The sequence below is a fragment of the Anneissia japonica genome, unplaced genomic scaffold (assembly GCF_011630105.1).
Source record: "Anneissia japonica isolate Jap-2015-1 unplaced genomic scaffold, ASM1163010v1 scaffold287834_len5846547_cov211, whole genome shotgun sequence".
NCBI lineage: Eukaryota > Metazoa > Echinodermata > Crinoidea > Comatulida > Comatulidae > Anneissia > Anneissia japonica.
In genome coordinates, this window is record NW_022704992.1 from 1,609,820 (window position 1) to 1,633,027 (window position 23,208).

General features: G+C 33.2%; 3 protein-coding genes across 6 annotated transcripts in view; 2 read left to right on the top strand and 1 right to left on the bottom strand.

The window, feature by feature from the left end:
* LOC117104862 (staphylococcal nuclease domain-containing protein 1-like) overlaps positions 1 to 5,185 on the bottom strand; it is a 12,580-nt gene extending 7,395 nt beyond the window's left edge. The window contains exons 1-7 of the mRNA XM_033245729.1: positions 5,067 to 5,185; positions 3,621 to 3,770; positions 2,730 to 2,853; positions 2,136 to 2,217; positions 1,861 to 2,018; positions 992 to 1,083; positions 556 to 711 (exon numbers count right to left, since the gene is read on the bottom strand). Coding sequence (XP_033101620.1) covers positions 556 to 711; positions 992 to 1,083; positions 1,861 to 2,018; positions 2,136 to 2,217; positions 2,730 to 2,853; positions 3,621 to 3,770; positions 5,067 to 5,108 — 804 coding nt within the window. The 5' untranslated portion in view covers positions 5,109 to 5,185. The remainder of the gene's footprint in view (positions 1 to 555; positions 712 to 991; positions 1,084 to 1,860; positions 2,019 to 2,135; positions 2,218 to 2,729; positions 2,854 to 3,620; positions 3,771 to 5,066) is intronic.
* Positions 5,186 to 7,197: 2,012 nt separating this feature from the next.
* On the top strand, positions 7,198 to 13,272 carry LOC117105078 (ATP synthase F(0) complex subunit B1, mitochondrial-like). Its single transcript, XM_033246101.1, has 8 exons — positions 7,198 to 7,329; positions 8,692 to 8,731; positions 9,027 to 9,172; positions 9,343 to 9,506; positions 10,727 to 10,852; positions 11,043 to 11,120; positions 12,345 to 12,446; positions 12,712 to 13,272. Exons 1-8 carry the CDS (start codon positions 7,302 to 7,304, stop codon positions 12,769 to 12,771), a joined length of 744 nt encoding a protein of 247 aa, XP_033101992.1. The 5' UTR covers positions 7,198 to 7,301; the 3' UTR covers positions 12,772 to 13,272.
* Positions 13,273 to 14,783: 1,511 nt separating this feature from the next.
* The window catches only part of LOC117104866, a 76,486-nt gene continuing 68,061 nt past the window's right edge, over positions 14,784 to 23,208 (top strand). For 2 of the 4 annotated variants that reach the window (XM_033245736.1, XM_033245737.1), the window contains exons 1-4: positions 14,788 to 15,198; positions 15,706 to 15,954; positions 19,130 to 19,204; positions 20,371 to 20,566. In XM_033245736.1, the coding sequence (XP_033101627.1) occupies positions 14,995 to 15,198; positions 15,706 to 15,954; positions 19,130 to 19,204; positions 20,371 to 20,566 (724 nt within the window). In that variant the 5' untranslated portion in view covers positions 14,788 to 14,994. Of the gene's footprint in view, positions 15,199 to 15,705; positions 15,955 to 19,129; positions 19,205 to 20,370; positions 20,567 to 21,366; positions 21,559 to 23,208 lie in introns of all 4 variants that reach the window. The other 2 variants (XM_033245738.1, XM_033245734.1) reach the window with 2 other exon arrangements.

The window sequence follows — 23,208 nt, forward strand, 5'->3', positions numbered from 1 at the left end:
TCTTTCATGTACAGTATATATTATGCAATTAATCTTTGTTTGTTTTGTTTATTTCATATTGTAATATTTGTTAGGTTCATAAGCATCAAGGAAACCAAATTTCATTTTCGCCTGATTTTGTGGTCATGGCAATAATATTTATCTTATCATATCTTAAATATACATAACAAAATAGCATTGAAAATATATAACAGGTATGAAAGAGTAACAGAGGAGTTATTGTTTACAAATTGGTGTACCCTGTATTCCCCCACCTTCTATAGATATACGGGTACTGTATAATTGAATCCAATATATTTGTGACGGTAATGTTTATTTGACACACAATAATTTCTTAACAAATCAGTTAATAATTCTGTATGAAATACAGTAATTCAAGATAATAACTAAATTTATTAGTTTCTTGTCCCTGCCCACTTTTTATTTTATGCCACCCTTATTTTTTATTTCTTTAAATACATCGATGGAAACTGTCAATTTTAAATGTTGATTACAGACAACTGCATTTTCCACTTCATAAATTTACTGATTTGGCAATAATATATGTGTTCTTACTGGATGGAGAACAGCTCCAAGAAAGTTCTGATTTGAGGTACCCTCTAGAATGATCGACACTTCACGTTGTAATAGTCTTGATTCAGTGAAGTACTTGGCTTCTTCTGAGTATGGTTCCGGTACATCCTTATCCTCAATCCGCTTTATCATTGGTGCCTTGAAGAATTCAATAAACAATAGTCACACCTTTATTTAATAATTTGTTCTAATCATTATTAAATCTTTATTTACGTTATTTAGATTTCTTTTTTAGATGGTGAATTAATGGAAAGCCAGAAAAGCTCTTGGAAAACAGGGGTGAACTAAGAGTGACAGTCTGTGAATGTTACAATGCATGCCACCACCTTCTGAAGCCTCTTTAGTCTACAAACTTGAAATTTAGGAATTCAATAAAAATATGAAAAATTTGGGGGTAAAACATAAGCATGAATGATACCTTAATGCCAGACAGCATAACTGTAACGTAATGGAATGAAGGAAGCAAGAATGCCCTCACAGTGCAACCATCTCGTACATGTTCAATGATAGCTAAAATGAGAAAAAAAATAGTTTTGAAACATATAATTCATCTAATATTAAAAGACAAATGTAACTGATAGCTAGAATGAGAAAACACCAATGAATATTTGGTTAATCACAATATAGATTAAATGACAGGCATATTAACTTTGATAATAAGATAGCTTTGTGGGAAACAACACCAGTTTATCTCTACAATGTGTTATCTCTGCTAATTATAAATGTTTCTATTTGGGAGCCATCCATTTACATTAATTAGAATGTGCAAAACAGGTAGTACTGTACTACAAATCACTTTAAGATCACTAATACTTCATTTTTTAAAGCTAACATGTCATCACATATTTATTTATTTATTATACCATATTTAAAGAGGGTAACTCTTACAGCACAAAGCTGACTAGGAGGCCCTCTGTAAAAAAAACCGCTTTCCTAAAGAATATACTTTGCACTCTCTTGAAAATGCGAAAGACAATGAATGAAGCCTTAGTTATATGACTAATTTAATTTTAATTTCAAATACGATCTAAGAACAAATTTGTAGCATAGGATAAATTTGATATTTTCTGTATTTTGTTATTACAAAATACAGATGAAAAATCCTCAGCAATATTGTAGATAAATATAGAGCAATGATGATGACATAATTAATGTCGAAATATTGAATCCCAACACGATGGCGTGTATTTCAATACTTGGAGTATGTATTATACTTTCTTATAGAGCATAGATGTATAAAGATACATTATCTAAAAGAAAATATAATAAATGTATGTGGAAACAAACCTTTGATTGGATTTTGATGATGAGAGTCAACAAAATGAAGTGGATTATCTATAACCCATGTAATATCTCTAACGGCATCTGGGCTCTGTTCCTTTGCCCATAGTCCCTTCCCAGCAGCCTTTGCTGCATCCTCAATGTCAATCAGACGAGTCTGATCGCTGTGGGAAAGAAGAGGTTAAGAATAGTAAGTTTTGTGAAATCACAATCACAATAGCGGTAATACCAACATGCTACAACAACAGCAATAGCTGGTAAGGATGCAAAAGTTTGCTTACTCGCTTGGCTTGATCCCTCCACGTCGGACCTCTACCAGGCCTTCGGCTACACAAGATTCAGTCACGTTCTCAGCATTTCCTCCTAAAAACACAAAACCAAATTTACTGTATTATCATTACATTAAACAGATGAAAAATGCAAAAATTATTTTCATTTAATTAATTTAGTGAGTGGTTAATGCAAAATTCATTAGTCAATAAAGTTTTAAATAACTACACTACATACTATATACAATAATATAATAATAGCATATATATAGTACTATTATTATATTATTGGTGCACATTCCAAACAAAAACAGGTTACATACTGGTTTACTAGTGATGACTTCACAATATTCTCCCAATGAAAGAAATTTTACTGGTAAATTTGTCCATAAAAATTCAGCAATGCGTGCAGTGTGAGGCGTTACAATACAGTAACACATATATTTATAGCCTAGGCATAGACTGGAATGATGTTTATTATTTATTGAAAAAGGGCCAGCCTTACTACTTAATCAGTAGTTTTTTTTATTTTACAAACTCTAAATTTGTACTGGTAAGCCAGTTATATTTACTGCTAGAATTGATGGCTAAAACGGCTTAGCTTACCTTTACCAAGATAGATGCAGCCATAAGCTCTTCCTGACCCTGGGGCTGTATACTCGATGGTGAAGTAAACTTCCTTTCCTATCAATTTCTTACGTAAGAACTCTCTTGCTTGCCAGGCGTAAGGCTGAAGAAATTAAAAAATAATTGAGTCTTTGAGTAAATTAAATAATGGCAGAGTCTTATGTGAGAAAAGAGTTTGAACTTTACAACAGCTTTACCTTAACACTGTACAACAGGGGAGGAGCTTCTCCTACTTTGAAAATTGGTGGCGCCAAATTACATAAAATGTATTTAATCAACTGACTGATATTTTTTTATTTTATGTTATCGTTATGACTACAGTTAAGTTTGTCAACAAGCATATAACCATATGCTGCAAATGATGACCATATGGTCTTCATTGAGAATGAACGTTATCAATAATAAGTGGATATTTATTAGAACTTCTATTGGTATACACAGAATTTCCTGATGATTAGTGTGGGCACACTTAGATCTTAATCTTAATGATGGGGCAAATTTGAGTTATAGCAGGCAAAATAAAGAATTTGAAAATACTGTATAATGGAATTTATACTGTCTTCAATACAACCATCTTTCTGTATTATTTTTAATGTGAAGTGAAACTTTAGGAAGATGCTTGCCTTCCAACTTATAGTTCCTGAGTTAAAATCCTTTAAATTGCAGGTTTTTGTTTTCAGACAAAAACAAAAATTGTAAATTACAGAATTTTGTTTTCAGACAAAAAATTCATGTCTAAAGCTTCGAAAGAAGACTTGGATTTATAGAGTACGACAGAGTTTATTACTTATTATTATAGTTAAGTGGCAAGTCACATGACAATCTGAATGAGAATAAAATCTATCAATCAATCAAATGTTAAAAAATCACCTCATCCTTAGTTTCTTGAGAGTCCTTTACATTTGGATTTGCTCGTCTTGCAAGCTTCGGAGCAGTCACATTTGATAAACAAAGTTGTTTCTCTGGTGGTGGCCCACCCTTTGGTACCCCTCTGATGATCACTGCATCACCAGACAAAACCTATGACATAAAAAGAACATCAATTTCATTTCAACAGCTGGCATGTTGAAATTTGAATTAATATGCTTTGAACTTTGACACAAGTTTCAAAGTACAGAAAAGCATATGGTATATGAATGCAACATAATGTGTGAAAAACCAAAGTGACTCAATTCATCCTAATTTAGCAACTAGCAAATAAGAGATCAGACCTATCCCCACCCCCAGGATGGCAATTTGAAGCTGAGGTTTTTACAAACATAGAAAAGTACAACTCTACAATAGATTACCTTATGAAAAAACAATGACTTTATAACTAAACATTTATTCATTAACCATTTCACTAGTTGTAACTTCTTCATGCAAGTCCTGACAATGTGAAATACTGTATACATAAGGCAGTCTGATTATCCATTTCATTAAATTTGTTAGAAGAGTGAGAAATTCTCATCAACAAATCATTTTGATATTTTTTTTACATATTTTGTTTCCTTGTCTTTCACCTCTATCCAATAACATTCTGTTTCTTCCAATTGAGTTTTACCATTTTTGTTTTGTGTTGACTCATATTTCATCTTAATATTATTTTTGGGGGTTCCCCTTGTTTTATTTACCACACTAGTTAGGCCTAGTATGAGTATGGTTATTTAGGGAATTTTTAGTAATATTTCAATTTTTTGGATAACATACGGCATCAATCAATGCCCATCATTAATATTATGATATTCTAAATAATGATAAAACATAAAATTAAAAATGTTTACTTTAAAACAGTATTTAAAATATGTATAACGATTAAGCCTAGGTAGGCCTACACAAACGGCTGGTCAAAGTCTGCCTGACACTCCCACCCACAAGCCATTGCAAAACCAAGCACTACCGTACTACTACTACTTTAAACTCTACTCAGCACATCGTCTTGTGTAAATAAACATTGTTGTACAAATATTAATTTAAGTTAAAAAAAAAATACAATGGCTATGCATTCACTGGGTATACTAAATAGATTTTTTTAAAATCATGGTAGAACACAGTAGCATATTTATACTTCACGACTGTAAGTTTAGGCCCTACTGACTCAATCCAAATCAGTGACGTGGACGGACGTGGCCAGCAACAAAACAGAACTAAGCCGGGTGGTTCGTTGCTGCTCGGTTCGTTCTCACATCGGCCGACAGACTGTACTAGAATAGTGGTAAATTACGACAGTAAACGCAACATTAAGGGTATCTATGATGCCAGTTTAATATATGAATAAAACCAGATATGTAATATCAAAATAAATAATTCTAACAAATATAATAATTGTATATTTACCGATTTGACGACACCGCTTTTCAGAGATGTTTGATTAGCCATCTTTTCCACGTTGTAAAGGGCAGTATATAGGTCACGTGATCACACTGGTTTCACTTGACCGGTTTCAAAGATCTCATTCTTAAAGTCAGGCTCCGGAGGGGAAAAAATGTTGATATGTTGTAGAACTGATTTTTCTAAGACAGAAAAAAGTTGTTTGGACGAAAAACTGGGGAACGGTGAATGAGATACAAATTTTTTAATATTAAAAACTGGGGGAAAAAGGGGCGTAACTGCCCATTTTTACACCTTATTCCCCCAGTTTTTAAATATTAAAAAATCTCATTCACCGTTCCCCAGTTTTTCGTCACACAACTTTTTTCTGGCTTAGAAAAATCAGTTCTACAACATATCAAAAATTGTTTTCCTCCGGAGCCTGACTTTAATTCGTGTTAACCTTTATAAACATTTTGAAATAATATTTAGTTTTTTGACGGTATTTACTAATGAGAAAGAAAAATCGCCAATTGGCGAACACTTAGGATTACATAATACATTTCCTGTAATCAAATTAAAAATAAGGACTTTACTTATGCTATTATTTCATCATTTTAAAATGAGCTATATTAAAAATTGAGTTGTTTTATTCTAGGCCTACGACAGAGACAGTATATCTTTCGAAAGATAGAAAAAGGATAAAAGCACAGATATATTAGTAGTTAATAAATTATAATGTCCATGATAAACTCTTGGAAAACCTCGAATATTCAAGAATATTGCTCATAATCAGACATGGATAAATTGAGACAGTTCCCAGATTTAAACGGTCAATTCAATTTCTTTATTTAGGTGACTGAATGTTTAGCGACTCATTTCTTTAACACAGTCAATTTAAAGATGACTGTGTTTTTGAACAATAACATTTTTAATTTAGTTCTTTACTTTGTAGGCCTATTCAAGTTTAGCTTTTAACCGGAACATTTTTACCAAAATAGGTCATTAATTATTTACAACCATTCTAAACTAGTTTACCATTCATTCATTCATTCATTCATTCATTCATTCATTCATTCATTCATTCATTCATTCATTCATTCATTCATTCATTCATTCATTCATTCATTCATTCATTCACTCACTCACTCACTCACCATCGTTCGTTCATTCATTAATTTCCATTCATCATTTATTTGTTCACTTGTTCAGTCGGTCATCATTCATTCATTCATTCATTCCTTTCATTTGATTGATTGATCCATTCATCCATTCATTATTTAGGGGCTCAGAGTGCTGGAGAACGGGAGTGTCACTGGTAGGTACATAAGCTGCTCCCCCTCTTCTTTTCTTCGGTTGTTTCTCTTTTGTTTGTTTTAGTATTTCTTGGTTTTTTTTTTAAATTTCTGTTCTTTCCAGACTTCGCTTTTCAAACTAATATAGAAACTGTCGCGCTAGGCTAAAAGTCACAACCATTCCACCAATACCATTCCCAGCACATTTTTATGTAAGGTTCTATGTATGTCTAATTAAATGATAGAAACTGCAGTATGTAGGCCTATATAGGCCTAATTGGCAAAGGAATAATTTCTGTCTCCTCTTTTTCTCTTGTTGTTGTTTCCTTTTGTTTGTTCTAGGATATTTATTGGTTTTTTATTTTTGTTCTTTCCAGATTCGGCGCTTTTCAAAAGCGAAGTACACATCAACCATTCCATACCAGCACATTTTAAGTAAGGTTCTATGTAGGTCTAATAGAACTGCATTATTTCCGGCTGGTAAATGGCAAAGGAATACTTTATTATTCTAATTTTCAATAACAAACTAAGCAATTCAAATGTCGAATTTTATTACAAACGTGTTTTAGCATATTCACAACGGTATTTTTCATTCTTGATATTAATTAAACCCATATGTGTTTCCTTTCAATTTCTAACTCAAGTCAACCACACTTTAAACATTTAAAAAAAATACTTTCTGCGCCTTTTATCATTCATTTTGGTTACTTATTTCATCATATTTTGTATACAGTATTATTTTCAGTCTATTTCTGCCCATACAATATCATGGTATTTTTGTGTTTATAAATTTATTTGGCCACTGAAAAATACCTCACAACTAACTGACCAATGACAATTAAGTTTAGAAAATTGTCGACCTTTGACATATCAGCAGCCATTTTAGAAACCGGCACGGCTAGAGAAACTGTGCGTCCGTGCCGAAAAGGAGGCCCTAAAATACATCCTCGCAAACAGAATACCTAAAATGCTCTCGAGGTTAGCGTTAGCAAATGGTAAATTCTATCTTTGTAACATAAATTTATAATTTTTTTCTCTTTTTGCACTATTAAAATGATGTTGATTTCTACACGCTCCTGGCTTGCTGGGCCCTTGCCTTTCCTCACACACGGACAGTCAGGCCAGGCAGCGCGGAAGGCAGGAAGGCCTCCTGACTGAGTTCACACCTAGGCTAGCTGGGGCATCAGCAATATGCGAACTTCCTTTTCATGGCTAAGCTCCGAGGTTTTTTAATAGTTAAGTCTTGTTAACCACATGGGATGATGGGCTAAAACTAAAGTAAGCAAGGTTATAATTGTACATTTCTTTCCTTTCGAAAATCGGAAGGAATACAAAACGAATCAGTGAGTGTAAGTTACCTGCTGGCCAGGGTGGGCACCCTGGCTGGTTAGGCCTAATAAATACTTCATGTACTGAACCATCATACGAGACTGTATAGTGAGGCCTGCACGTGAAATATAGTATAGGCCTATCCGCAGTACAACAATTTTGCCGGGAAGTCTGTCCGTGCATTAGGGAAAATCAGGTCCGATTCCTGTGCAGATTTTGCCGAAAATTAGGCTTTGACCTAATCTTAATATAAACAAGATATTATGCAGTATTTTACGATTCTCCTCACCTATTTTCCTAGCAATTTTCTGGGCGAATTTGAGCTGGTTTTTTAGATCACCCAGGCAATTAGAAAATTTACAGTATGGCCATCATAACACACACCAAACAATCTTCAGTCAGCTCATAAGAGGTTCAGTAGACAGAAATATAATTATTAGAAATTCATAAATATTTCTATGATTATTTTTTATGTATCCAGCCTTAAGTCGTGACAAATCCTACAGTAACAAAATATATCCTCAATAAATTCACAACACTTGGGTGCAGTAGTTGTGTCGACTTCCAGATAAGAGAAAGTTATCAAAACCTAGGCCTATCATAGTCTGCATGGAAAAAAAATTATTATTTCGATATTTTATGAAAGTTAAAAAAAATAATAATTATGAATATTTTTGCCACCAAACAATGTGTAAGTTATATATTATAAGTGCCTATTTAAAAAAATTAAATTCAGGTATACAACATGCACAACAAGCAGCCTGAAGGGTGAAAATGTTGAACTACAGTATATAATAATCATGATCTAATTGTATGCATATACCATAACTTTTAATGTTAAAAAATGCTCTTTTTTTAACAGCAAGTGAGAAACACTTCTTTAAATTCCAGTGGTGCATCAGTTTTCAATGTAATTATGCTTTGAATAGTGAAAATATAGAATTTAGATTATTATCTAAAACAAATTTTAAATAATTGATGATTACTTAGTTTATTGAAAAATGTTTATTTTTTTCTCAAAATTTTAGGTGCAGTTTTGAGAACTGTTCTCCATTCTGCCCGACCATGGTAAGTAATTATACAAAGCAAAGTGCTTAAACAAAATCAAAACAATTAACCCATTCAATGTTTTGATTCAAAATCGTCAAATCGTTTACCTTGCTAATACATTGTACTGGTTTTTTTTTTCAACTTGAAGAAAATAAATGATTGATTGATTGATTGAGGTTAAAAGAATGAGAAAAGTTGAATTGTAAGCTAATTTTTATGTTTTAACTTGTCCTGATCACTTACTGCACAGTGTGGCTCTCAATTACTGGTTTAGTAATAAATAATATTAATGAAATTCCAATTTGTTTTCCAGCGTTGTCATGGCACCAAAATCCCTCTTGCATACAAGTCAGGCCCACAGCATGCCTGTAAAAGTACCCGAGGAGGGAGGTAAAGTTAGGCTTGGTTTCATCCCTGAGGAGTGGTTCACCATGATGTACAAGAAGACTGGTGTAACAGGTAGAGTTTTGACACGCACAATATTTTTATGTCAAATCATAGTTTATTTATTTAGTTATTTATTAGTTTTTTGAACACAATTTTATTATGTCAAATCATAGTTTATTTATTTAGTTATTTATTTAGTTATTTCATTAATAATACTTTTTTTTTTATCAACTTGTGATTAGGTCCGTATGTATTTGGTACTGGTCTGATATTATACATGTTGAACAAGGAGCTCTACATCCTTGGTCCTGAGACGATACATGCCTTTGTTGCCCTGTCTATGGTTGTATATGGTATTAAGAAGTTTGGGCCAGCCGCTGCTGAATGGGCCGATAAGCAGACCGCAGTAAGCTTTCAATTTTTTTTAGGGGCAGTATTTCTTGCATGTTATCAAGTTAACCACATTATTTTAAAGATGCTTTCCAGCTAGCAGTTATATGTGAACTTCCTGACAATACATTTAACAAAGTAGAGCACAATGAAACATTGTGATAAACTAAATGATAAACAAGTTAGTATGGCTACTCAACTGACATCCATCTCATTGAATGAGGTCGGCCGGCACTGGATGCAAAAGATCGTAACATGGAGGATAAACAAGGCGGTTCTACTACGGATCTAGGCCTGCCTTGCCCTGAGTTGTTATTTTGATAAACAACTTAAATAACAACTCCCTGGCCTTTTTATGACATTTTATGGCTGAGCGAGCGCCATAGTATATTGGCTTAAGATAAGAAATTTTGTTTCATTGCTCTATGACATCGTGGAAATCACATTTTTCGTGAAATTTTCGGGATATTTAAAAAAATCGGGAGATATTAATAAAAATCGGGAGGGCGGGAGACGGCCTAAAAAATCGGGAGAAACCCGCAATTATCGGGAGAATTGGGATCTCTGTGTGTCATAACTTAGCAGTATTTCTTGCATGTTATCAAGTTAACCACATTATTTTAAAGATGCTTTCCAGCTAGCAGTTATATGTGAACTCCTGACAATACATTTAACAAAGTAGAGCACAATGAAACATTGTGATAAAGTAAATGATAAACAAGTTAGTATGGCAAATTTTTCAATAGTGTTTTATTTAATGTTAATTCTCTCACTTTCAAATTGTTTCCTGTGACTGAGTAATTTTGAACCATACTATGTTATTTATTTAAAGAATGTTTTGTAAAGGTGGTCCATCCATCTAAAGTTAATTAATCATTAGGGACACTCTGTGCACACAAAGTTAGACAATATCATAGTACAAAACCTATAAACCATTTTAGATTTTAAAAAACTAATGTTTACAAAAATAAAAGATAACTTATAGTAAAACCTCCCAAGAAAGCAGGGAAGAATAATAAATCCACATTTATATGCATAATTAATAAATATAATTATTTAAAAGCTCATTCCGGGGCAATGGCAGGAACCACCTCCTCCTTCAGCTCTTCCTTTCTACACCTCCAACTATTCCTTCTATTCCTTCTTTTCAACTCCTCCTCTTCTACTCTTCCTCCAAGTCATTACTATTATTTTATTGGTTACTACTTTTACTCTGTGCATCTCTATGTCTTATAGAGTCAACTTGCAAATGCTTATGAGCAAAAAGACAAATCTTTATCAACATATGATGATGCCATCAAGGAAGAGAAGCTAGAACAGTGGCGTCTTGATGGAAGACACTACTTGTTTGATGCCAAGAGGGTAAGTGTCCGTGTGATTAGAAGCATCTTAACAACCAAGCTACACTCTGACGAAGTTCAATATGTGTGAAAAATAATTATAATAAGCAAATTGTCACAAAAGCTTTCCTGTATTTGAAGTTTTACAACTTCATAAGTTAAACTATTTTACCTTTCAAAAATTTATATTATACAATTTTACGTTTTTGTAGGAGAATGTTGAGCTTCAGCTAGAGACTGAATATAGGGAAAGGCAAATGCAAGTAATGAATACTGTGAAAGCTAGAATGGTAAGATATCGTAATTTATTTTCAAACGTTATATTATTCTCTTTGTGTTTTGAACTTGCATAATCTACACCATCAACACACTAAACTCTGCTAGAATTGTTTTTATATATTTTATTAATTTATATTATATTAGGAGTAATTGTGTGGCCCTGTATATGTTTACAAACAAGCATTTATGAAAATAAAGAAATATTAAGTAATACTTAGTTACTGAGCTCTCAAGCCACGACCAGATCCAGTCCTAGCCTATTCTGTACTACTCTACAGCTAGTGGTTGCTTGAATCTAGTATTCATTACCTTATGGTATATTGGACAATAAATAAAAACGGGCTTAGATCTAGCCATCGCTTTAAAGCTGGTAAATAGCTAGACGAAGACTCCGTTTACGGTTTTAGGGCAACCATAAACAAAATATTTTTCTCTTCCTTTTTACTCGATTGTATTACATAGAAGGTACTTGTTTGGACATTTTTCATAGCCATAGTATGGTTTTGCTCAACCTGCCAGTGCTTGATCGTGTGAAACGGATACACATATTATTTTACATTTCGAAGCCAAATAAAACTTTCTTTAAACTGATTTATTTTTGTTAAATTTATTTCAATATACACTTGATTAGTATATCCGTCATTTTTTGTTTGGCAAGCTTGCCATCGTTCTATTGTGGTGCCTACGAGCCCTTAGGCCTAGGGTCCTCATGATAGGGACTGCAGTTTGAGGGCTATCCTATTTCAGGTATTACTAAAAAAGAAATGACCGACCAACCGATGATCTCGATTTTTTCCATTTAAGGGCAACACAACAATTTTTTTTTGGCCTTATTTGTTAGTGCTTAGTGCTTAGCTAAGCGAATCATAGAAAATTTACAAATGAAGCCTCAAAAAATACTTTTGAAATGTATTACTTTAAAAATATAAAGATAATTTGGACATGTTGTTTAAGTGATGATGGTGTTTAAAGAAGGCTAATTCTGAAAGGAAAAAATGAGGGAAAATCAGGCAAGCACTACTTGCTATTTGTTAGATGGGGTTGAAGTGCCTCTTGAAAGAGATTTAATTTGTTATTAGCAATCTGGTCAATCTCCATTCTTTCGTACCTATTTTTAAAAGTGACAAAATATATACAGATAATATAAACAGTAACAGCAATTCACTTCAGAAAAGTACATCTCCAGGCAGTCCTTTGTTTACTCAAATATTCAATATTTGTATGTTAATTTTCAGGACTACCATATTGCGGTTGATGATATGAAGCGAAATAAGGAACAGGAACACATGGTAAAATGGATTGAGAAGAATGTAGTTGAAAGTATCACTCCACAACAGGTAAATAATCTAAATTCAGTGTTCATAGTGTAGTAAAACGCGCCCATGTTCGAGGCATTCCAAGAATAGTTACGAACCAATGCATAGTTATGTAATTTTCAATTTCTCTAATTTTTATAACTGCATTTTGTTCAGTTCATTATATATTTTGTTCCTGTTTGCTGTAAAGAATTGAAAAAAAAATGGAAGTAGACCAGGTTAGTAAAGTGGGCCAAACCAAATTGCAGAAATTATTTTTCTACATGTATTTCTTTTTATTCCTCAGGAGAAAGATATTCTAAACACATGTATATCCAACTTGAAGAAGCTTGCTGCTACAGCATAGTTCAGCATCACACTCAAGAGAATTACTTCTACCATATATATTGTGATTAGTTCCTACCAAATAATAAATTTAACAAGAATCCTAGAAATTCTACTCTTGTAAGATACAAGCAATATTAGTTTCAAAGTGTCTGGTTTGTTTTTTTTGCAAGCAATACTATCTCCTTAAATGAATCAAACATTACCAGCTTGTCAGATTCTCTTTTATTCCTCTGTGCTATTCTCTAAAGCTATGAAATTCCAACAGACTCCATCAGATGTTAATAGCGACACACCATGTGCTTGTGTATATATTCAAAGAATTTAAATGCTAAAGTTCTTATTAATTCTATCATTAAGACTGACCTGAAGTTAGGTTTCAATAGCAACCAGGAAATGACACGCATTACAATGTCATGCAAGTGAATTCCTTTTGTTGTTTACACTCTTGAATTTAATGTTTCTTTCCAATTCAAACTGTCTTGACGACTGGAGTGTGATTAAAGATTGATAACATTATTGACATTGTGGTTCTGTCTTTATTCTCTTTGTCGCTCTAGCATATACCTACTTTAAGTGGGAAAGTTGTCCAAACATATGGGTCTGACATTGGGGTGGCCAACGTGGCCATCAGAGCCCAGTGAGGGTCCAAGGGAAAGCTTCTAGTGGGGTCTGGACAGTAATGATACTCCTATGAAAGTTTTACCAATAATAAGTCTAAAATCGATTAAGTCAGTCTTATAAATCATAGTTATCAAAACTTCTCTGGGCTTTGCAATTTGTTTCTGGACGTCATATAGGCACATATTACTAAGCCTTGCTGATAGCAGACGAAACGTCAAGAAATAAATAGTAACATCTTAATTTTACTCTTGACTTTGGATCATCTAAAAGAACCTTTAGAACACACTTATCCTTTGGATCCAATGAATTTATTCAATAATTTGTTTCTGGACTGTTCTTGGACCTGCCCACTTATGCTGCTGTCGGGCACCACCGCTGGGTTTTGGGCACCTACCGTGTTTTTGTACTTTAAATTGTCTGGCTACAAGAGAGTTAGGAATATCTTAACATAATAGTGAGGTTCTCTGTAGAAATATAGCACCACCTATTCTGGGTGTGCATCTACATTGTGTAACCCACCTAATGAAATTTGATATTTTTCTAAGACTTGGCAATTTTATAAGGATAATCAAAAAATAAATGTTGAGTGTATTATGTTCAACCTGCACGTTCACCTTGTAACTAATCCTATTGCATTATTTAGTATTATACACTATATTTATATATTTCAAGGAAGTATTTTTCATTAACTAATGTTAGTGTAATTATGGTTGAAACATACCAAAAGTAAACACAACACTAAAAATTGATCATTCTTGACCACTGAAGAATAAAGCAATCAAGGGCCATATGTTTAGTTCTTTCATGTCAAACTGTAACTATATACACTGTACACGCTTTCACTCTTAAATCCCAATTCTGTATATATTACACAGCTGGGAAAGCAGCATCAATGAACAAGGACCTCCCAAGCACCTCGACCACTTTCTCCTGCAAACGTTATAGTCTGTTATCTGTTGTGTGCTGGCGTTACTTAGCAGCATTTGATACATTTGTTTATTGAAACAATAGAAAATATAGACCAAGCTTATAAGTAAAAAAAATAAACATACGATATTTTAAACCATGTTGTAAGTACTGGTATAGAAAAGATTCGTAAATGGAAAGCTTTTCTGTTAGTTTTTTTGCTTATTTTATCGACTTAAAGTTTTGAGTTTAGACTTCGTTTGTGGATGATCCATTATCAGACAGGTAGAGCCGTGATATCTGTGGATATTAGTGTAATGACATTATCGTTTATTAACCATAAAAAATCAATTGATAATTTCCTTTGTGCACTTATTGCATTTACCAGAGTCATAATACACATACACATTGTCACACAAATATAAAGAACAGCGAAAGGTTGAGAATTTAATTTTCATACCCCTACAATTACTGTATAATGGATTAACCTAGGTTACCTTCACACCGTGCGCCGGTGCACCGCGGTGATGGTAAACAGTTGTTTGGGTTGAATGTCGGATGTATACAGTACTTTGATGCAATAATAGTTTGTGGGAAGAGCTGGGCGGCAAGGTTACTATAAATTGAAAGCAGGAATGATGTTGTATGTAGAGAGTCTATTGAACTCAAAACCAACGCTATTAGTATTAAAATAGCTGGACAATTGTAGGTAAGAATGGCACGATTACCTACACCATGTCAACTGAATTATGACCGAGACCTTCCATCACCGCTTATGCAGAGTGTGCGAACCACCCAGCCTAGGTATGGCCGTCTACCTTCCAAGAACGGTAGGTCTGGGCCTAGAACCACCCTTGGCTTTTCACGTCTACCCTATGAAAAGCACACGAACAACAGCAATGACATTGAAACAACTCCAGTAAGTAGACTAATTTTAGTTTGTGATTGATTGTGATTCTTTTTTTCTTCTAATTAATTGTAACATACCTATAAAAATATGTAGGCCTAGGCCTAGGCCTATTTATTATTGGTCTACCTAACCTAGCCTACCTAGGCCCCTAGTACTAGTAGTACGCAAGACCAGGCAGGGAGGTATTAAAATTTGTTTACCTCCCTGATTAGACCTAGTCCTAGGCCCTACGCCAAGGCCTAATTTTTATTAAACATTTATCATTATGAAAAATCTGTAAATGCTGGTTTTCTTCAAATAGTTGGTCTTAGACTACTATACAGTGTTTTCAATTAAATCGTTAAGCTGCGTAGCTGTCCTGACCGTCGCAATTAGAAATACTACTCGATTTCGACTGGCCAATCGACATCAACAACAGCTGTCGACGATAGCATGTAGCGATTTTATGGAAACCAGGATTAATAATTGCATATTCACTATGCCGACATTTACAACATTCTCTATTCAATTCTTCAGTACCGCTACAGCTCAGCCAGTTTTCCATCCCCAATAAGAGACAATCCGCCTCAAGTCGAGTTGCCAAATGCCCTGTCCAGGGATGTTTTGGAACAACTGTACAACTGTGAAAGACTTACTGGTACATCATATTCTCTACCGGTGCTACGAAGTAGAAGTGGCATTGAGACAAGTCACACGGTGAATGCCCAACATCTCGATGAACCTACATGGAACCGGTGTCTAAATGCATGGGTTGGTGGTAAACCTGTAAGTTTAAACTTGGGTTTGCTATTTTGGCTTCCCTAGCCTAAAAGTTATATTTTGTTAATCATACAAAATCATACGATTTGGCTTTAAACACAGCTATTATATTAAATTTAAAAAGTACCATTTTAATAGAATCTGAAAATTTATCAATATTTTTAACCAATTAACTCACCTTTTACTGCAAATGATCTAAATATTGTGGTTGATATTTATTTATATGGTTAAATTATATGTAAAAGGGGAGTAAGAAAATTTACCTCAAAATGATTTTATTTGTTTATTATATAATTAATAAATATGAAAATGGTTTTACCCATTCCAGGGAGCCTTTTTTATTATTAAAGAAAGTCTTACTCTAGGTTAGACTTGACGCAAGCAGTCTGCCTATATTGATTTGTGTTACTAAGATTCAAAGCACCCATTCAGTGCAGTCTGTAGCCTTATTAGCAAACCTTGCCTGACTAATTGATGAGTTTTCACTCCTGTCTTTTTAATGAGATTTTTAGTGAGTAATCAGAGCCTGTAAATACTGCTGGATTTATTTAGGCACAATACTTTTGTATATTGACCACTTGAAACGCTCTTGGTGAATTGATTCTGCATCAGGGGCACTGAAGGGTATCATGACTTGAATCTGATGAAAAGGATTAACAATTAAGGTTTTTAAACTCCATTTAGTTAGCATTAGCTCTGTCCTATTACACGGAAAGATTACCATCTATTATTTTATAGTCGACAAATTATTAATGATTCACGGATGTTGGTACAAACACTCAAGTTGTCCCAATTTATGCCGATGCTCTCACAATAATAATATTGACCTTTGCTCTCAGCAGTGTTTGGATATTGATGCAATAATTCTATTAGTATTTTAACCATCACTATGGAGATTATCAACAGAGTTCAAAGCTGAAATATACATAGTGTATCATTAGAACATTAGACTGGCCACTCTGCCTAAACAATTAATGCTTTTTGGTATTTATAATTTATATTAAATATATCCAGTGCATATTGCACAGAGTTTCTATTCACTTTATATTAAGCAAAGGTATAAAAAAAATCAGGAATGCGGTCAATTTAAGATTAAACATGTTCATATTTAATTTCTTCAAATGAAGAAGATCTCAAACAATCCATTACATTTAGGTGGAGACATTTGCGGATTAATTTATTCATTTTTTTATTTAATTGCTATTCATAACGAAAAGAATGAATATAGCCCTAACTTGTCAATTATTATTATTAAGTCTTGTTTTTTTTAAGCTGCTTAAACAATTATTTTACCAAGGTGTCTAGATGCTTAGAGATTAAATATTACTATAAGGTGCAAAACAATTATTTAAAATTCATCCTCAAGACAAAGTTATTGATCAGCTTTTATATAATGTCTGTCTGTTGATCTTTACATTTCTGCCACATTTGTGTCCACATTATGACTTTAGGCCGTTAGAATACTGTAGTCCTAGCAGATATCATGCTGTTTTACTCAAGTAGTTAGTTTGATTTGATTTTCAATGTCATTAGATTTACTCAGAAATCAGTACAAAGCAAAGCAATTAAATTTTCAGCCACGTTTGAAAATACGTCTTTTGTATAGATTTTAATTGGCAGCTATTAAGGTGCACTGTCACGCTCTCTCTTGTTGCTAAGCACTGATAGCCATGACGGAACCAGTCCATTCATCGGACTTGAAGACTTGCCACCCACATTATTATCTCTTAAAGGTGCTTACTGAATATGTTTTAACACAGTGACTTAACAATATATCATAATTCCTTTAAAGTACACCTCTCTTAACCCGAAATTTGGTCAATTTTGGGAGTAGGTTCATACTGTACCCGGGGAATTCTTTTCGCACAAAAAAAATAACGGTAATTGTTTAAACTGACAGCATGTCCTATATAAACTGGATAAATAAGTGCTATATTACTGAATACCATTGCATAAATTCATACCACTGAATGTTTACCAGAGCTTTCATTTGTAGTGTATTAACAAAGGGTTTAGTCACTCAACTAGAGTACCTATCAGGGAGATGTGAATAATTTATACCTTCATGTACATACCAACAACTTGAGTACTATGTACTTAAGCATACCATGAAAATATTGCAAAGTACAAGTGGGTAAATATGAGATCCTGTGGAGAAATTTGAGATCAGTTTACTCAGCATACCCTCTGAAAATTGTCAAAATTGGTAACCATAGAAACAATTTTCATATTTACAAAGCCATTTGCAACTTGAGCCACTGGAAAGAAATTGTGAACATATTTTGTTTAACCTTTCATGACCGTTATTTTATGGATATTAATGTCTAAAAACTTAAGTTAACTGTTCTCATATTATTTGTTGTAGATTATATTGAACTTATAAATTAAATCTAGTAAAATGTATGTACATATAGTTTTTTTTATGAATTTTAAAATGATTTTTTTAAAGTATTAACTGTATTATTACAGTTTAAGGTAATTTGTATTTGCTTGTTTTTCATATTTGATGATCGTATGTTTACATTTGCATCAATTTATAGGAAAAACAATCTTGGACTTATGCAGTAAATCTTAATAATTGTCACATTTTGAAAATTCAGTTTATCATTACAGATAGTTTATAAATTCTCTTTTGACTGTGCCATTTTTTACAATGCCTATTATTACAAGAGTGTTAATAAATTTGTACAATGATATGTGTGATGACCATAGTTTACCCTGCCATTTTAAGAAGAAATCCTCAGGGTTTTTTTTTCAAGATTACATGGCCTATTAGTTTATTCAGTGGTTATTTTAAGATCTAGACCGTTATTTTAAACAGTGATCATGATTTTAGCCATATTTTACAGCTGTTACCATGTTTATTTCAAGATTATTGAACAAATGAATTAATACAGTGAATTTTGACAATTATTTTTGAACCTGAAACCATTCTATTTCAAGATTACTAATTTAATGAATGATTGTGATTTTTTTAAAACTTTTTCTGTAGCTGACAATTAATTTAATTTAATTTATACAGTGAATTTTGACAATTATTTTTTAATCTGTAACAATTCTTATTTGAAGATTACTAATTTCAAGATTTTTGTTAACCATTTTCTGTAGCTATCATGTTTATTTCAAAATTGTTGGTCTAATGAATTTTTAAAAATGCTCATGAATTTTTCCCTTTTTCCAGACCTGTCACCATGCTCATTATGTCAAGATTGCTGGACCCATGAATTTAAACAATCGAGGGATATTTCACTTTGTGGTATGTTCAATTCAAATTCATTATCAAAATCATCTTCGTCATCACCAACATCATCATCATCAATATCATCCTTGTTTTCATCAACATCATTATCACCAACATCATGATCATCATTTATCATATTCTTTATCATCAATATTGTCATCGTCATCACTATCATAATCATCAACAACATCGTCAATCACCAACACGATCATCATCACCAACACCATCATCATCATCAATATCATCATCATCATTATCATCATCTCATCATCATCTATATCAGGATCATAATCATCAACATCATCACCATAATTATTGCAGTAGTTGTTATTACTATATAATTATGATATTTTTTATTACTGTTTTTATGCATGGAGTTATATTTTTTATTACTGTTTTTATGCATAGAGTTCATGATCTTAGATATTGTGATGGCCTTTCTTCTTTTCATATGAGTATTGCATGTAATGTATTTTATTGTTTAAGTGACGGTATGTCCAGTAACAATTGAAAGGTTTCGCACGCGAACGAATTCGTGTACGCATACGTTTTGCTATCCGTAACGGTTCATAGCCAACTGTATTTTTTGCAATCGCAGCGCAATTTAAGCCTAGCCTAGGGCCTTAGCTGTTCTCTTCTCTCATCATGCTTCTCAAAGTTTTATTAGTATATGTAAGGTTTTGGAAATTAAAATTGAAAATTGTAGCCAAAAAATATTTCCTTTGTTTCCCAAAAGCATTGGTTATTTTGTGATAGGCCCTATTGTTTATGACCCAAAAGTGCCTGGCTACAAGTAGGCCTAGGTCCTACACAAAATCCTGACACCACCAAGGTCAAAGCACCAACATTTTGATACCCCAAAATGAGACGTATCCTATCGTAATTTGCTGTCTTCAAATGTCACAAAAATGGCACGTACGTATTCAAAGATACATTTATTTTTTACACTTACGTAAAATGTGAAAAAATAAACGAAGTTCCTACTACTGTAGAAATCCAAATTTTCCCCAAGTGTTTTTCACTTACGTGTAGTGAGCTAGATATGCGTGTCGTCCACACGTTTAGCGGATAGCAGCCGGTGAATGACGTCAAAATGATGACGTATTCATCACACTAACTGTACACGTTCGCGTGCGAAACCTCCCTGTTACACAATATATCAGTAATTTCCCCTTTTGTAGAGGGAGTATGATAGGCTGCCTCCAGTGCCATGTGAACGGTTTCATGATCACATGCATCAAAGAAGGTTTCCAAAACCAACACCTGAAAAAATGAAGAAAACTCTGGAAAAGCCTAAATTTTGGGAGTGGAAAGGTAGAAGGCATGGAACAGAGCCAGTTATACCAACATTTTCAAAAACAAAGCCACCTTTACCAGGTAAGGAAACTGTGTTGTCACTGTAGTTTTGTCTCGTTTTTGTACATCTTCCTTCCACAATTTTGCCCTTCATATTTAGGATTCACTTTCAGTTTTGTTTATCTCTTGCACATTTACTTCGTGATACTTAATCACCATGCAAAGTGTCATAAATCAACTACGTTTCCTCATATTTAGAATAAAATGTGGCAAAGATAAGCCAAACCAGCCACTCGTTACAAAAATCAATTTTTAGTTAATAATACAAGGTTGAAGATGAAAAAGAGAGGTAGAAAATGGTAGAAGAAAAATTTTAATCCAACATTTTCTCAGAAACCATCACCAAATTGTTAAAAATTGTTGTTTTAACAATGAAAATGGGGAAAATAACAGCATATCATGATGTATAGATATGTAAAAGTTAGTTTAGTGCAGTTAAATAGATTAAAAAAATTTTGATATTTCAACATGTTTTGGCCATTATCTCTGAAACACGATTTGCGACGAATGATTGGTTTGGCTTGTCTTTGCCACAAATCCTTCTGTAAACTATGTTGTCTTGAAGGTTTGCATGGCGAATTGACGTTAACAATTAATTTTAGGCTTTCGGTACATCATGTGACTTATGCTACAAGTCTCAATTAATGGTATTTGGATCTGGGGAGGAACCATTTGAGACATTCGATCCACTCATACCCAATACCATCAATTGAGATTAGTACCATATGCCACCATGGTGTACCAAAATCCTATAGTTAATTTTTAAGACGTTACTTTACTTTTATTGCAGTGATGTGTATTTTACATATTTGTCTCAATAGATAGTCGCTCACTCACATGTTTATGTCCTTACTCCACACGGGGGAGAATCTCTATACCTATTTCGGTAGGTGCACCTGTTTCACCAGACATTTTAAGTGCAGGTTCATGCCGAAGCGATGTACCTGACTTCTCTCCACAATCATTCTTCTCTGAGTTTTCGTCTTTGTCACCGTTTTCATCTTTAGGAAATCGTAAGTTATCATTTATCACATATTTTTCATTTTACTTTGTCACATTTTATTTTGGCAATTGCACTTAATTTCATCATCTTATTGTTTTTTTACAGTATTTAGGGCTTAGCTAGATTGTTTTCCATTCCCACCTGCTTGCCTTTTTGCTTTATTACTGAATTTTATATGTCTCACATAATCATCCAATATACAGTACATATATTAATCTATATATATATGTATACAATATATCTATATATATTTATATTATATTATTATTATTTTCGTATTTCATTTTGAGCATTGACACTATTGTTACAGGTTGTAATAACCATGTTGATGAAAGTCGATAGTCATTAAAAAAAATGGTTGACATTTATAGTAGTATTTATATGTGTTTGAAGTAGAATTTTAGTTTGATGGTTCCTCCAGAGTTGTAGGTTCAAATCCAGCATAATGCCACAATTTGTATCCATAGCTAAAACTAGGTCTACTTCATAAGCCTCAATAATGAGCACCACACTGCAGTATCCTGCTAAGCTCTTCCCCTTGGATATTGTTCCTGAAATCTCCCAGATTGACAGCCATTCCTAGTAGAGAAACATAGCTGAGTGTGCGGTTTAGAGTATATGTATGTGGATTGTGCTAGCGAATTGTGTGCTTATTCATGGTTTTCCCCCACCCCCTATGAATAACGTTTTGATTGGTCAGTTGTTCAATTTGATTGACATTCAGGATAGGTTGATTGTTATTGTAGGATGAAGTATTTAAAGAAAAGTTTGAAAAAAAAAATTGTTGGACATAAGTAATGATTAGTTAATGACTCAAATGCTATTCATCAGGCAGACATACATAAGGTTAAGGTGCATCACCACGGAAACTCTGAAATGCTAAGATACACTATTGATTGACAGATTTATTTTCAAAAAAATATGACACATTTCAATATCTTTTTGCATTTTCATCTTAGCAAAGTATTCATTCGATAGTCCCATGAGGGCGATGTACAACATAAATCTTAAAGCCATATGTAATTATATTTCTTGTGAGTTAACTCATCATAGCTCTACGCTATTATCATGACATGTGCTATGTTTTTTTTTACATTTTTATTGATTTTTCCGGATGTTTCCAACACTGAATTGAAGAGATAAAACATACATTAATATGAAAAATTGTATAACGTTACTAAAATCAATTATTATGCCAAATTGTGGTGAATGTGTGTATCATAACAAGAACCTTAAATACCTGATACGCTCCTTATTCTAAATACTGCCCTCTATTTGCTAGAAAGTGAAATGCAAACCAATTTTTGTAACAATAACTGTTAATTCAAGAGTTATTCTATTGGATGGAAATTGTCCAGAGCTTTGTGTTTATTGTTTTAGGAGTCTATTTGCTGCCCTCAGGGCTACTATATTTTCTTTCCTAGTTCTGTGATGACAGTATAAACATTTTGGAGACAAAGAAAGACTTATAAAATGATGATTCTAGATCTGGAAGTAGATCTATGTAAAGTCACTTAACTCAACCACAACTTACAGGTGTCCATCCCTAAGGATGCAATTAAAAAACAATCATGTGTTGTTTACAGTGAAATTTCTCCCTAATGTACATCTGATTAATTTCAAATTAATTGAATCCTCAAAAATGATATAAGCTTAAAGA